The 14,927-nt window shown below is 45.4% G+C and overlaps 1 protein-coding gene across 1 annotated transcript; it reads left to right on the forward strand.

Annotated features, from left to right (window-relative positions):
• The first annotated feature begins 345 nt into the window (after nt 1–345).
• On the forward strand, nt 346–12,641 carry LOC110319844 (alcohol dehydrogenase class-3). Its single transcript, XM_021195486.1, has 9 exons — nt 346–443; nt 2,495–2,596; nt 4,268–4,409; nt 4,982–5,069; nt 8,157–8,376; nt 8,507–8,767; nt 11,170–11,305; nt 11,928–12,066; nt 12,389–12,641. Exons 1-9 carry the CDS (start codon nt 432–434, stop codon nt 12,411–12,413), a joined length of 1,125 nt encoding a protein of 374 aa, XP_021051145.1. The 5' UTR covers nt 346–431; the 3' UTR covers nt 12,414–12,641.
• The last annotated feature ends 2,286 nt before the right edge of the window (nt 12,642–14,927 follow it).

The following is a 14,927-nucleotide window of genomic DNA, read 5'->3' on the forward strand; positions in this document are numbered from 1 at the left end:
GAGAGGGCAGGGGGACCGCGGACAGGGACACACGGAAGGCGTGGCTTGTTCTACACGTGCTTCCCACACGTGTTACCACACTATATACTTCTCTCACTTCTAACGTACAAAGACTGCACGAGAATTAGACAAGGAAATACCATAGAGATGCTTTGCTCCAGCCAGCCCGGAATAAAGCGCTTCACCGTCCCCAAAACTACAGCCTCCCCAGCAACCGAGAGAAACGCAGGCCCCGCCCTTCGGTATTAGGCCCGCCTCCCAAACGAGCCCCGCCCTACGCGCAGCCACCTCCTCCCGCCCCCACGTACGCCCCGCCTACCCCGAAGCCCCGCCTCCCGCGCTCAGCCCCTCCCCTCGCGCACGTCCGGCCCACACCCGGGTTCCGCTACACTCGTGAACCTTCCTTAGCGCTCGATCCCGAACTTGCGGCCATGGCGAACCAGGTATGGAGGCGCGCGGTGGGCCGGGGCAGAGGAGGGGAACGCCGGGGTGGCCCGCTGCCGCCCGCCGGGGAAGGCGAGCGCAGCGGCAGCAAGGGCAAGGAGTCTTTGTTTCGGCGCCGAGCTTGGAGAGCAGTTTTGCTTTCTGCTCTGCTCGACCGGAGCCGGGTGGGAAGAGGCCCGCGCCCGTCCCGCGGGACGGAGGAACGCGCCCGGGTCGCAGGATCAGATTTGGAGCGCGGGCCGTGCTCAAAACTACCAAGCAAAGTTAGTTAGGCTCTTCCTTGGGCCTTGGCTTTCTTTGTGCAGCACGGTGTACCTGTTTCTTCAAATCACGTTATTTGACTTTCAAGTCCCAACTCCAGTAAAGCCAGTGAGTGGCTTGCAACCTTTATTCTGTCAACACATTTCATAAGCATCAAGTGAACTGATCAAAACCCAGCATTTCTCACTAGGCTTGGTTCCGTGGTCTGTACTGAGTGTAATCGCTCTGGTAGCTCATTGCTTTAGATGCACGATATGAATTGCATATGGAATTGTAAACTTTACAGAACCACATAAAATTAATTCTAGTGGTATGCTTACCCAACTTGATAACTCAACAATATTATTTCCACGTTATCAGTATTTTTAAATTGAGATATTTTTCATTCTTCTAAGCTTTCAAAATTTTACATCATACCTGATTTCAGTTCACATTTGCCTTTTTCTAGTGTTCAATAGCCACCCATGGCAAATGGCTAATGCATTAGTTAGCACAGTTATAAGAGATGGTTATAGTATTTTTACCCCCATTTGGATATTTCTTAGGATCCTTTCCACTGTGAAGTATTGCACTAAAGTGATGATATATAAGCTATTCCAAGGAAAAGATTATTAGGACGCATAATTACTTTGCCAAACCTAGTGACAGATCCTGGGTGGGATTTTGCTTGGCTTGCCCGTTGTTGTGCTAGAATGGAATCCAAGGCCTTGTGCATTCAAGGCACATGCTCTACCATTGAGCTACACCCCAGCTTGGGACATGTATTCCATAGTCATCTTTCCTTTTCTTTCTTTCCTCCTCCTCCTCCGTCTCCTCCCAGACTCCCACACTCCTTGTGCCTTAAGATGTGTGTGTGCCTGTATGTGTTTCTATGCACTACATGCATACAGAAGCCTGTGGAAGCCAGAAGGCGGCACAGGTCCTCTGGAACTAGAATTACAGGTAGCTGTGAGAGTGTAGATGCATAGGACTGAACCTGGAGTTCTCTGCAAGAGCAGTAGGTGGATGCTCTTAACCACTGAGCCATCTCTTCAGCCCTTCAATTTTATATATATGTATACACAATTTAAATATATATATAACATATATGCACGTATCTTTTGTCGTGGTTGATGGTGGTTTGGGGGTGGAAGGTTTGAGATGGGATTTCTCCGTGTAGCCCTGTCTGTCCTGGAACTTGAACTGCAGATCTAGCTGGCCTCAAGCTCACTGAGATCCACTTGCCTCTGCTCTGAGCACTGGGACTAAAGGTTTGCCTCACTATATCTGGCCCTTTCATTATATATTATTCACTGTGTGATTTATGTGAAACCTAAAAACAGTCCTCCATTTCACTCAGAGGTTATAAGCTTTTCTGTGAATATCTTGTTCGATTTAGTTTTATTTATTTAGCTTTGCATGTGTCTGAGTTTGTAGTGTGTGTGAATGTGTTTATGCATGTTCACAGGTGGGTATGTCGAGGTCTCAGGCTGACATCAGGTCTTCAATTGCTCCACCATACATTGAATCAGGGTCTTTCACTTGAACCCAGAGCTCTCTAGTCCAGTTACTCGATCTAGCCAGCTTGCTCTGAAGATCCCATCTTTAACATCTGAGTGTGAAATTACAGACAGGACCCTGCCTCCAGGTGTTATGCTGGGGAGTTGAACTCTGCACGGGCAGGAGCTTTATGTACTGAACCCTCTCCACAGCCTGGCTCACTAACATTAGCATCGTCATTATCTGAGTTGCCCGTGAAGTAATTACTGATTTAGGAGAATAAACTTTACTACTTTTCTCCCCACTTCAGGTGATCAGGTGTAAGGCTGCAGTCGCCTGGGAGGCAGGAAAGCCTCTCTCCATAGAGGAGATAGAAGTGGCCCCTCCAAAGGCTCATGAAGTTCGAATTAAGGTAATGTCCAGCTAAGGCATTGTGGGAGAAACCCCAAAGGGCAGTGTCAAGGAGAAAGCATTGGAAGTCTTCCTGCCACAGAATCGCAGTCCTCCCCACACCAGCCCTCCCTCAAGGTGGCCTCTCCATCTTTCTGTATTTGCTCATGGGCGGGCTGAGAAGCCAAACCTACGGATTAGTGGATTGCCACAATAGAACGTTCAGAGTTTGGGTGTAAGGTGGCTTTATGTGACCCTCCCATTTCTGCTAATCCCATAACTCACAGAGTGGCGTATTAGAATCAAAGAATAGACAGGGTCTTCAGTTTTGCTCCGGAAAAACTGGAAAGAGGTTCTTGATTGATTAGAGTGGTAAACAGATGACGTTCCGTTGCCTACAGAGCTTTAAATTGCCTTCCCCATAATGGACAAGGTTCTGTGGATCCATTTGTCCCTCACTCCTCACCTCCGCTGTGGTTAAGAGTTTATGGAGAGGCAGAAGGCCACGTTCAGGAGAGACCTTTGATGCCTTGACATCTGTAAAACTTTTTACCCTCTGCTCTCTGCTTGTTTATGACACAAAGTTAATGCTTTAAAGTCATAACCATTGCGTGTGTTTGTTCCTTAACATTTTGGGGCAGTGTTTCCTTGAGGGGAAAGAGTCACGGCTTCTTACTTCATCAGGACACCAGGCACATTGTACACACTAGCCTGTGCCCCAAGGTTTGCATGTATCCAATTGAGAAGCACAAAACCTAATGCTTTTCAAGGTCCTTTTCAGCCACGATCTAAGAGTCCAAAATGTTATACTTTATGTATTTATGTTCATCTTCAGAAGACAGTTTGTCCTAGATTACTGAGAATGAGTGGTGTGGGCACACCAACAGCTTCATCCCTGGGGAACTGCTGGCTTACAGCAAGAATGGATACACAGAGCAGAAGCAGAAAAGCAGAGATACAAACAAGGTTTTGCCTTTAGTTGCTTTTCTCTTTAAGGTGTAAGTTTAAGTGCCTGATTGAGATTATATACCGCATGCATGCAGGAGCCTGCAGAGACCAGAGGACATTGGGGGCCAGAGGAGTTGCAGGGAGTTGTGAGCTGCCTGATGTGGGTGCTGAGAACCAAAAACTGGGTCATCCGCAAGAGCCATAAGCACTCTCAATCGCTGAGCCAGCTTTCTAGCCCCAAGATAGGATTTTTAGAAGCCAGAGAGTGCAGTGAGAGGCTTATCTGAATAGAAATTGTGTAGGTCAGCAAAAGGGCTCGGTTCCACTAAAAGCTCTGAGTTTTGGCAGAGGCCAGCCAGCCAGGCATCTCCAAGAAACAATGACTGTGTAGGCATCACATTCCCCAACTTAGGAAGCCAGCGGTGAGATGACCCCAGCTGTTTCGATCCTCGGTAACTGAAGGCACCGCGCTGGGGAAGCCACCGGCTTCACCTCTACTTGATCACATGCAACAAAAAGGAAAAGATCCGTGCCACCCCCCCTTGTATATCGATGTGCCGCTGTTCTCATCACTACGGGGAGTCCACCAGGTCTAAAGATGCCATGGATTGTAAGCATGCTAGTTTTGGAGAATTAGCTCTATAAGGGAAACAAGTCCACAGTGTAGTATGACACAGTGTCTTGTACCCGACTTGTACTCTAGCTGCGTGTACACACTTAGAGGCTTCTCTTACCATCCTGGCAGATCATTGCCACTGCTGTTTGCCACACCGATGCCTATACCCTGAGCGGAGCTGACCCCGAGGGCTGTTTCCCAGTGATCTTGGGACATGAAGGTGCTGGAATTGTGGAAAGTGTTGGTGAAGGGGTCACTAAGCTGAAGGCAGGTAAGGAAGGCATTTAAGCCACTCTGTGTGATGGTTTCACCTTGTTTCTGTAGGGACATTACAACTATTTATTTACAACTATACAACTCAGTATGAGCTCACTCCTCATCCTGGAAAAACACGTATTTGGATTGATTTTAACTCCGATTTTGCAGGCTGCTTTTGCATTTGAAACTGTTTTAAATATATTACCCAAACCAATCTTGTCAAGTTAGCAAGCCTTTTGAGTTTTGTTTAGATCAGAAACTTTGCAATGTACTTCTCGTGAGTAGCTGGTCAGTGCCTGAACCATGCTCTGTAGATAAAGTTTCGAAGCCTTGAGGTTCTTTTTCCAGACTTGTGTCAGCTGACAAGGGTGCAGTTCTGCTACATTCACTCAGAGCAGTGGTTCGCAACCATGAAATTATTTCATTGCTACTTTGTAACTAGTTTTTCCTAATGTAAATAATTGCTGTGCAACCCCTGTTAAAAGGTCATTTGACTCACAAAGGGGTCACGACCCCTAGGTTGAGAACCACTGACTTAAGCCTAGCTGCTCCATTCAGGATAATAACTTCACATTCGATTCTCAGGTGACACTGTCATCCCACTCTACATCCCACAGTGTGGAGAATGCAAGTTTTGTCTGAATCCTAAAACAAACCTTTGCCAGAAAATAAGGTCAGTATCTTTTTATTTTTTTTAATATATATAGTTTTTAAAAAAAGAAATCTAATGTGCATATGTGTGCTAATTGTATCTGCCCATGTCTGTGATAGACGCAGAGGTCACAGCAGCTCATCTCTCCCTACCCCCTCCTCCCCATGTTATGTGACAAACTTTTCCTGGGGAGACTCAACACTTGTCACCCCAGACAGGAAGCCCACAACAGACCCAAGTACAGATACCACTACAGTCCAACGTGGTGAAGCAGTTGAGTTTTATTGGGGTTACTTACGGGAGTGTGGGTGAGGGGTCACTGAGAGGAGCAGAACTACTCAAAGACAGCTGCACAGTGTGCACTTAACTCACTGGACCAAGGGCACCTGATAACCTTGGCTTTGAGAAATGAAATCAGGCCAGATGGAGGATCCACAGCATAACCGAAGCTGTGGCAATTTTATTGAAAGCAATCAGGCTTTTGATTGTTTGATGCCCTTTTCTTTCTTTCTTTCTTTTTGCCTTTTTTTTTTTTTTTTTTTTCTTTTTTTTCCAGACAGGGTTTCTCTCTATAGCCCTGGCTGTCCTAAAACTCACTTTGTAGACCAGGCTGGCCTCAAACTCAGAAATCCACCTGCCTCTGCCTCCCGAGTGCTGGGATTAAAGGCGTGCGCCACCACGCCTGGCTTTTTGATGCCTTTTTCAGAAACGATATGACAGTTACCAAGATCAATACAGCTGTAGTTGTCAGGATATAATGAAGTTTGCAGGCTGCATAGAGTACACAAGATTAATATCTAAGAGCAATTGTCCTGTCAGGCTTCTCTGCTTCCTTGACTAAGAAGGGAACGTACAGAGAAACACAAAGCGGCCTGAATGCTTCACTGCCTGAGGGAGTGCATAGGTCTCTTGGGAACTGGAAGGAGCCATGGACTCTAACCTGAAGAACCCATGACACTTGCCTTTCGAGGCCAACTCCATGGTTCCCTGCACCTACAGGTAGCTCAGCAAGTTAGTGTCCTTCCCAGGGGACTCAGCTGAGCCTTCTCCAAGCAGTTCGGCTGGTTTCTGCCTCTTCCAGGCAGCTGCTCTGGGCTGAGAGTCTTCTTTGCAGCTTGGCTGTCTCGTCTGAGGGGAACTCTCAGCTCTTATTGCTTACTCTGGCAGGGAGGAGCCAAGTGTATCTGGCCAGTTTCAGGGACTTCCTGGTGCTTTTTGAGTTGGTGTACCTTCCTGTAGAATGAAATGTTTGAATCTCAGAGCAAAGGGTTACACAGCCTCCTCGGCAGCCTATACCTTTGAGACTGAATCTCTTACTTAAAAGCTCTCCTTTCAGCTGTGCCGGCCAGCAAGCACCTGCCTGGGTCAGCAAGCGCCTGCCTGGCTCCATTTCTCCTTCCCCCCCAGCACTAGGGTTACAGGCTTATAGAGTCGTGCCTGGTGTGGTATGTGGGTTCTGTGCTATGAACTCAGATCTTCATGCTTGCACAGTAATTGCTCTTAAATGCTGAACCGTCTTCCAGTTTTCTTTATTCTTATAATAAGAGATATTATATCACAGTGCTAGAGAGATGGCGGGTAAAAGTACTTGGGCAAGCTGCTGTTCCACAGGACCCAGGTTTGATTCCTAGCACTCACATGGTAACTCTCAGCCATCTGTAACTCCAGTTCCAGGGGAGCTGACACCCTCTTTCAGGAACCCAGGCACATACATGGTATACATACTTACATATATACATGCAAAACACCCATACACATACAATTACTCATAAACAGCAAGTAATTGTTCTGTGATTTATACAGCACATTTTCCAGGAGTTACTTAAATCTGTCTTTACAGAGGCTTGCTGTCAGTGTTCCTAAGCTCTGGAAGCTCATTTCCAGGGATGAGAAATTCAAGCCTGGGAAATCTCAGTTAGCCATCAAGATTTAAAACAAAGCTTGTTACCGGGCATTCCTGTAATCTCAACACTTGGGAAATGGAGGCAAGAAGATCCCAGATTTGCAGCCAGCCCAGACTGTGTATGATCTTGTTCAAAGAGCCAAAGAAGAGGGGGCAGAAGAGGGAGTCAGATTATTCTGAATACATTCTCTTTTCTTTAACAGCTCAATTTGCAAAGAAAGACATGTTTTTAAAAGTGAAATGAAGTTCTTTTTATGAGCTATTTTATTGCCCATTAAATCAGAGTAATAAAAGTTGCCACATAAGGTTAGTGTGAGGTCTCTAGGAAATAACAAACCCCCTGACACAGAAAGGGTGGTTGTTGTAAGGTGTGGCAGGCCCCTTTGAGGCCATTTAGATCTTGCTTGTTTCCCTTTTTATTGCAGTAAAACATACACCACTACAGTACTCATGGCACACAAATTATAAGTGTGCAGCCTAGTGGATGTTTGCATGTATACATGCCTGCTAGATAGATCCTTCTTCCAGAGATTATACTCCTACAGCAATGTATAGAACTGTCTTCTGATTTGTATATTTATTCATGTATATATTTTAGAGTATTCATCTGAGTATAAACTTGAATATTGTGTTTATTAGAAAGGATGAACGTTCTGAGAAGATGGCTCAGTTGGGAAAATTCAGATTCCCCAGAAACCACATCAGCCCACAGTAGAGGCACACCCAGCACACCCTAGGAAAATGGGAAGAGAAGACACAACAGCCTGGAAGCTCAGCTCGCCCAGCCTGACTAACACAGTAGCATAGAGACCCTGTCTCAAACAGTGGAGAGGCAATGCAAACAGTCTTATGGTTGGGTGTCACCACAACACGAGGAAGTGTATGAAAGGGTCGCAGCGATGGGACGGTTGAGAACCACTGCTTTGGAAGTTTTTTGTCTTAGTGTACTTTTCTGAGTATTTGCTGGTTTTTTGTTTTTTTTTTGTTTTTCGAGACAAGGTTTCTCTGTGTAGCCTTGGCTATCCTGGAACTCACTTTGTAGACCAGGCTGGCCTCGAACTCAGAAATCCACCTGCCTCTGCCTCCCAAGTGCTGGGATTAAAGGCGTGCGCCACCACGCCTGGCTGGTTATTATTTTTAAAACCGATACAGAGTTAAGGAAGTGAGTCTCCCCTTTCATTTCCCTTTTCCTCTGTCCTCTCTAGAGTCACTCAGGGCAAGGGATTAATGCCAGATGGGACTAGCAGATTTACCTGCAAAGGAAAGTCTATTTTTCACTTCATGGGAACTAGCACATTTTCTGAGTACACAGTTGTGGCTGACATCTCTGTTGCTAAAATCGATCCTTCGGCCCCTTTGGATAAAGTCTGCCTTCTCGGCTGTGGTATTTCAACTGGCTATGGGGCTGCTGTGAACACTGCCAAGGTAAGAGACTGGCCACGGCTTCGGCTTCTGCCCTCATTCATTTCAGTGAGACATTCTTTGCTGGCACACCATGGCCGATCTGTGAGGCTATGACTGTTAGCAAAGCAGCTGATACTGTCTTTGATGATAGGTGGAGCCTGGTTCTACCTGTGCTGTCTTTGGCCTGGGAGGAGTTGGACTGGCGGTCATCATGGGCTGTAAAGTGGCTGGTGCGTCCCGGATCATTGGTATCGACATCAATAAAGATAAATTCGCAAAGGCCAAAGAATTTGGAGCCTCTGAATGTATTAGCCCCCAGGACTTCAGTAAATCCATCCAGGAAGTTCTCATTGAGATGACAGATGGGGGCGTGGATTACTCCTTTGAGTGCATTGGCAACGTGAAGGTCATGGTGAGTACGTGCGCCTGCATTCTTTTTGGGCTTCGGTTTCTTTTCTGAAGTGCCGTTTTCTCATGATTAAAGCTTTGGTTCTGAAACAGCTTTGGTAGGAATTACTTGTAGAGAAAGCAGTGGATGGAAATAGCTCCTTGAACTCCTTGGACCTATTGAATGAGGAATTACAGAAGGGCTCAGGGAAAGAAGCTTACTAAAATGAAGGGTTTAGTGTGAAGAGCATGAGCTTTGGAACTGGATACACACACCTCCTGACATGGTCTCCTGAGCGAAGGATGCAGATTCTCGTAGTATGTCACCAACATTAAATAGTGAGTGTCCTTCAGCTACTTCTGACACTGAAATCTTTAATTAGGAAATAGTAAACTTTTAGATTTATTTATGTGTATAAATGCTTTGCCTGCCTGATCCACTTCATTGCTCTCTTCTCAGGAAGGAGAGTTTATGGGTAGAGAAGTTATTCTTAGGAAGGTTAGCTTAAACTTGATGAGGAGGCATTGCATGTGGTGTCACATGTTTCCCGGTGTATTGGCATGTCTTCCTTTAGCTCACCTTTGCCATCCAACAGCCTGACAGTGTGACTCGGATGTGAGGTGATGACTTGCTTTTGGAAGCTGTGCATGATGCCCATAAGAAGACAGTCTTCTTTCTCATCAAGTAAAAACAGCTCAGCTCTTCTAACCTAACAGCAACCCCTCGCTCCAGTCCTGGTGTTTGGTCTCCCTCAGCAGTGTTACCTTCCAGCCATATCTCAATGTCATGATGAACTTGTAGTCTCTCCTCTTGACCCTTTCTTCCATTGCAGTTCAGTCTGTCTGGGACTGCTGTGTTCACCATGACCCTCTGTGTTCACTCACACACAGAGACTGAATTCCCCATCCTGTCTGATGAGGACACATTTGCACCCCAGGGCCCAAGCAGGCGAGACCGTACTCTCACCAGCTCCTTTCTTACCACCTTGGCCTCCACACTGTCACACTCTTAGAGAGCTAGCTGTCTTCTTTTGGACCTTCTCCAAGGTTACTAAGAGCAGGTGTACCTTCCTTCCTTTCTTTCTTTCTTTCTTTCTTTCTCTCTCTCTCTCTCTCTCTCTCTCTCTCTCTTTCTTTCTTAGATTTATTTATTTATTATATGTAAGTACACTGTAGCTGTCTTCAGACTCTCCAGAAGAGGAAGTCAGATCTTGTTAAGGATGGTTGTGAGCCACCATGTGGTTGCTGGGATTTGAACTCTGCACCTTTGGAAGAGCAGTCGGGTGCTCTTACCTGCTGAGCCATCTCACCAGCCCCAGGTGTACATTTCTATCTCTCTTTTCTGTCTTTCCTCCTCTTCCAGAAACCATTATCCACGCCTGGCCCGAATCCCACTTACGCCATCCATACTTGCCTGTTCCCTCCCTTGTCATAGAATCCCTTCTGTTCGGATCAGAATCTCGGAAGTTTGTGAAGTCTATTTGAACTTTCTCCCTCATTTAGATTCTCTGCTGGCCTTTTGTAATTCTTCCTAAATGGTATTGGGTTTGACTCACCCTCCCTCACCCCCAAAATTCAGTCAGTGGTTTCCTAATCATTTTCTATAGCTAATGAGCATGCTGAGGCCAGAGGGGTGGACAGCTCAGACAGCTCCTGCTACATCTCCTTTCATGGAGAAGTCTAGAAAGTTCCTTTGCAGCCTTTCTGATAGTTGTCATTCTTACTGTAATGAGTTGATATGTTGCGGTTTGAATTAGTGATGTTGAACAGTTTTTCATGTATCCATTTGCTGTCTGGGTCTGTTTTTGAGAATTGTTGTTTTTCTATATCCCTTGCCCAGGCTGTTTGGCTTTTTGCTGTTGTGTTTTGGGAAGTTTCTTATACAATCTGGGTACCAGCCCATCATCAGATGCCTGTGCTCTGCCCCACTGTTTCCCTCTGCTACGCAGAGGTCTTTCATTTGCTGTGCCCCATCTGTTTATTTCTGCTTTTGCCTCCTACGTTGTTTAAGTTCTTACCCCAAAAAAGTCTCCCCATTCAATATCTTTTTTTCCCTTATATTTTCTTCTAGTAATTTGAAAGTCTCAGGTCTGACATTTAAGTGTGTTTATAACTGATTTTTATAACTCCTGAGAGAGAAGTAGTCTGGAGTCATTCATTTGTATTGTGGATACAGGATATAAAATTAAAACAGAAAGCAAATAGCTTTAGATTTGCTCAATTTCTGTTAATAGGTTGAATTTTAAAGATACTTGTTAAATATAATTACTCAAAAAAGTTAAAATTACTAAACAATGTTTGGGCATCTGTTACCATTTCTTTAAAAGGCTATGTGTCGCCCCTGCTCTCCTGGGGTTTCTGGGAAAGAGGGCATTTTCAGGGCAGGTGGTGAATGCCTGTGACTGACTCTCATCTTCACGCATGCAGAGGTCAGCCCTTGAGGCAGCCCACAAAGGCTGGGGTGTCAGTGTGGTGGTTGGTGTAGCTGCTTCAGGTGAAGAAATCTCCACGCGTCCATTCCAGCTGGTGACAGGCCGCACATGGAAAGGCACTGCCTTTGGAGGTAACTTGGTGCATATGGAGATTTTTCTCTAACCGTTTCCATTGGCATAATCTAAAAGCCAGTCTCATTTTCTTAATTAACACAAATCATGCATGACATGTGTTGTTACTGTATCGTGAATTATTGTTTCATGGGAGACTTGAAGAGGCTTTCAGAATCAGCCAGTGTTGGCTGCTGACACTGGGGAGTCATTAAGTAGTGTCCTGGACTGTTTGACCAGCACATGCTCCTGGGGGCACCGTGTTCCAGTAGCTGGATTTGAAAAGACCTTTGAAGCTGGAGTTGCACATAGTCGCTAGACAAGTGCTCTCCAGCAGAATTCTTCAATTTATTGTTTTTGAGACCATCCTTTTTGCCTCGGCCTCCAGTGTAGCTGCCTTTTCAGGTCCAGCATTTGTAACTCTAATATAGGAAAAGAACAATAATTCTAAAATGTTTACTTTTTCACAACTAAGGGTATGTTTGATTCTTTCTTCACTTCACATCAGTTTTAGAATGTCTCCTTCCCCTTAAATTCCACTTCATTTGTAACTGCCTCTATGTCACCCAGGAAGAGAACATGTCTAAGCATATAGCAGAAACTTATTTCCCAAGTTTTCTCTAAGAATGTGACTTCTTACAGGATGGAAGAGTGTAGAGAGTGTCCCAAAGCTGGTGTCTGAATATATGTGCAAAAAGATCAAAGTTGACGAATTTGTGACCGGCAGTCTGTCCTTCGACCATATTAACCAAGCCTTTGATCTGATGCACTCAGGGAAGAGGTGAGTTTTCAGTTCACAGATGTGTTCCAGAATCTGTCCCTGGTGTTAAAAGCTCACCACGCAGGGCCTGTGACATGGATCAGAGGGAGGTGCCTACTGCCAAGCCTGATGACCGGAGTTTGATCCCTAGGTCCACATGGCAGAAGGAAACTGACCTCCACAGGCATGCCAGGGTGCGCACTCTCGCACACGCACGCGTGCGCGCATACACACACACACACACACACACACACACACACACACACACGCACGCAGGATAAATAAATGGAACTTTTTTTTGGTTCATCTTTCAAATTTTATTCTTATTGCTTCTGTCTCACAGCATTCGAACTGTTCTAAAGATGTAAATTCTAAAGAGAACACTGTCCATCCTGCACTCTTTCCTGTGATTGGATAGAAACAGACAGGATTTACAAGCTAACTGCCTCTTCGACTTCAGAAATGACTAGAAGGAATGTGCATAATTGAGGCTGTAATCATAAACTAGGCAAATAGTCATCGTTTTCTGAACCCTCCACATAAATAATTGCTGCTCATCAATGCAACATTTTAACATAATAAAACTACTTTCTGCATATGTGTGTGAGTTGAACATCTTGTCATCTCCTTGTAGGATCCCGGTACACTGACAGTCAACTGTGTCTAGAAACAATGCTAACCCAAAATGAAGGCTGATCTTCAGTTCGTCCACATGGGTTTAGAATAGCCAAAATCAGAATGTTCTTTCTCTGCAAATACCTTTTAGAAATGTGTACTACCAAGTATTCAGAAAACTTCTGTTAAGTTTATTTAGACAATTATTTTGATTGTGACAACCACCAGGTTGCCAAGAGGAGCAGCCACGCCTGCTCCTGCTCCATAGGGCTTCTTTTGGTACAATTTTGAGAACAAAACAGTGCAGTGAACTCTGAATCAGCTGACAGTTCGCATGTGAGGTAAGCATGCACATGCTTCTTGCAAGTGAGGGGCATGCAGAATGCAGCACTGGGTCACCTCCTACTTAAAATGTGTGTTCATCCACTCCCAACAGCCCAAGGCAGAGGCCATGCTGTCATCACCACACAGGAGTGCTCACAAGCATGGCTTGTCCTTTGTTTTCTCAGCTCTCAAGTTAAACAGTTAGGGCCTGAATTAACTGCTGGTGACCTACCCAGCTCCTGATAATGCAAATTGGCTTCACAGTCATATTGTCATATAAATTGTTGCTGTGACGTCAGCACACTAAGGTCTAATTTGTTCCCTTAGCCACACAGTTCTAATCAGATCCCTGGTGTCTAGCCATATGTCTCTCAAAACACAGTAGTACAGATGTGCTCACAAGTTCTTGAGAACAGCGTCCTTGGCTGATAGCAGATGGAGTAGGGAAAGATCAGTAACAAGGCTAAGAACCTCATTACTCAAGAAAAAAGTTTGCAAAGTTAAAAAGCTGGCCATGAATTTCTCTCAACCCTGTTCACAGAAGCTTCTTGTAGTAGGTGGTAATTAACGCCCTCAAGTGGTCATCCCTAAGTGAGATGCCTGTATCACACCCCTCCAAGGCTCAGAGATCTTTGTGGGAGGAGTCAAAGACTTAAGAGCCAAGGATCATAGAGATGATTCAAAGAAACTTCCAGACAAAGCCTAGAAGCTGCACATAAGGGCTCACAGCAATTTGTGACAACTTGCGTAAGACCTCCACAGGCTCAGGCCAGGCAGGGACTCAGCATGAAGACAGGGACTATGAGGACAGATCCCATCACTGCCAGGAAGCTACTGGCGTTTGGGAGTTGTTAACAGAAGTGAAGTCAGATTTAATGGCAGGACACTTGGGGGCACATCCTAGGACAGACCTCCACTGAGTAGTTGGGTCACATAAATTGGACTCTGGGTTTAAAAGCAAAGTCGAATGGGTAGGGAGTTGTGGGTGGTTAATCCCAGCATTTGGGAGGCAGAGTTGGGTGACTTTGAGCCTGGTCTATAGAGTGAGTTCCAGAACAGCTAGAACTACAGTGAAACCTGTCCCTAAAAACAAATCAACAACAAAAATGTATGACCTAATAGTGATAGTTGGGTTTGAGGGGAATTGCTAAGGGTGGAGCAGTGGGCTGGAAAATGTCATTAAATGTAAATAGAATGCTAGAGTTGGGGAAACTATCTTGTAGGGAAATGCAAGGAAATAGTGGATTCAGGCAGGGATAGCCATGAGTGCTGAAACCACTGCACGAATGTATTACCCATGTCTCCAAGGAGCTCCTCCCAACCTACTTGTCTAAAGAAGCCACAAGGGGGAAAATAGGGAGAGACAGACACCAAATGACAGCTCATATGGGACATAATGGATGCAACATGACATCCACTTAAGATTTCTCAGGGTTTCCTCATGAGAACTAAGACTTCTATGTGCAACTGACACATTTTTCAAGTCTTAATTTGCTAAAACACTAAGGACAGGGGAGTTATTCTAGAACAAGGACAACTACTGCTACGTGACAGACAGGAAAGGAAGCTGAGTCTGTATAACCAAGTCTGAATGCGGGTGATTACTGGGAACTAAGTCACAAAGTCCCATGTGCTAGTCAGGCACTCTATTACCTAGTTATATGCCTGGCACAGAAATCCTTAGATACAGGCTGAAGTAGCAACAGGGAAAGTACAATAACCTGTTACTGTGTGCGAAGACCTAGGCCCAATCCCTGGGCTAGGTGAGGAAAAGTATACACATAGACACATGAAGCAAAGGTGGCAAAATCCGTCAAGAATGACACTAAGCAAGGCGTGTGTACCCCAGATGTCCTCTACCACTCTGCGCCTTGTCCCTTCAGGGCAGTACCTCCGAGCCTGGAGCCCGTTTTCTAGCTATGCTGGCAGCCAGCGAGCCCCAG

Source organism: Mus pahari, chromosome 4 (assembly GCF_900095145.1).
Source record: "Mus pahari chromosome 4, PAHARI_EIJ_v1.1, whole genome shotgun sequence".
In the NCBI taxonomy this organism is placed as follows: domain Eukaryota; kingdom Metazoa; phylum Chordata; class Mammalia; order Rodentia; family Muridae; genus Mus; species Mus pahari.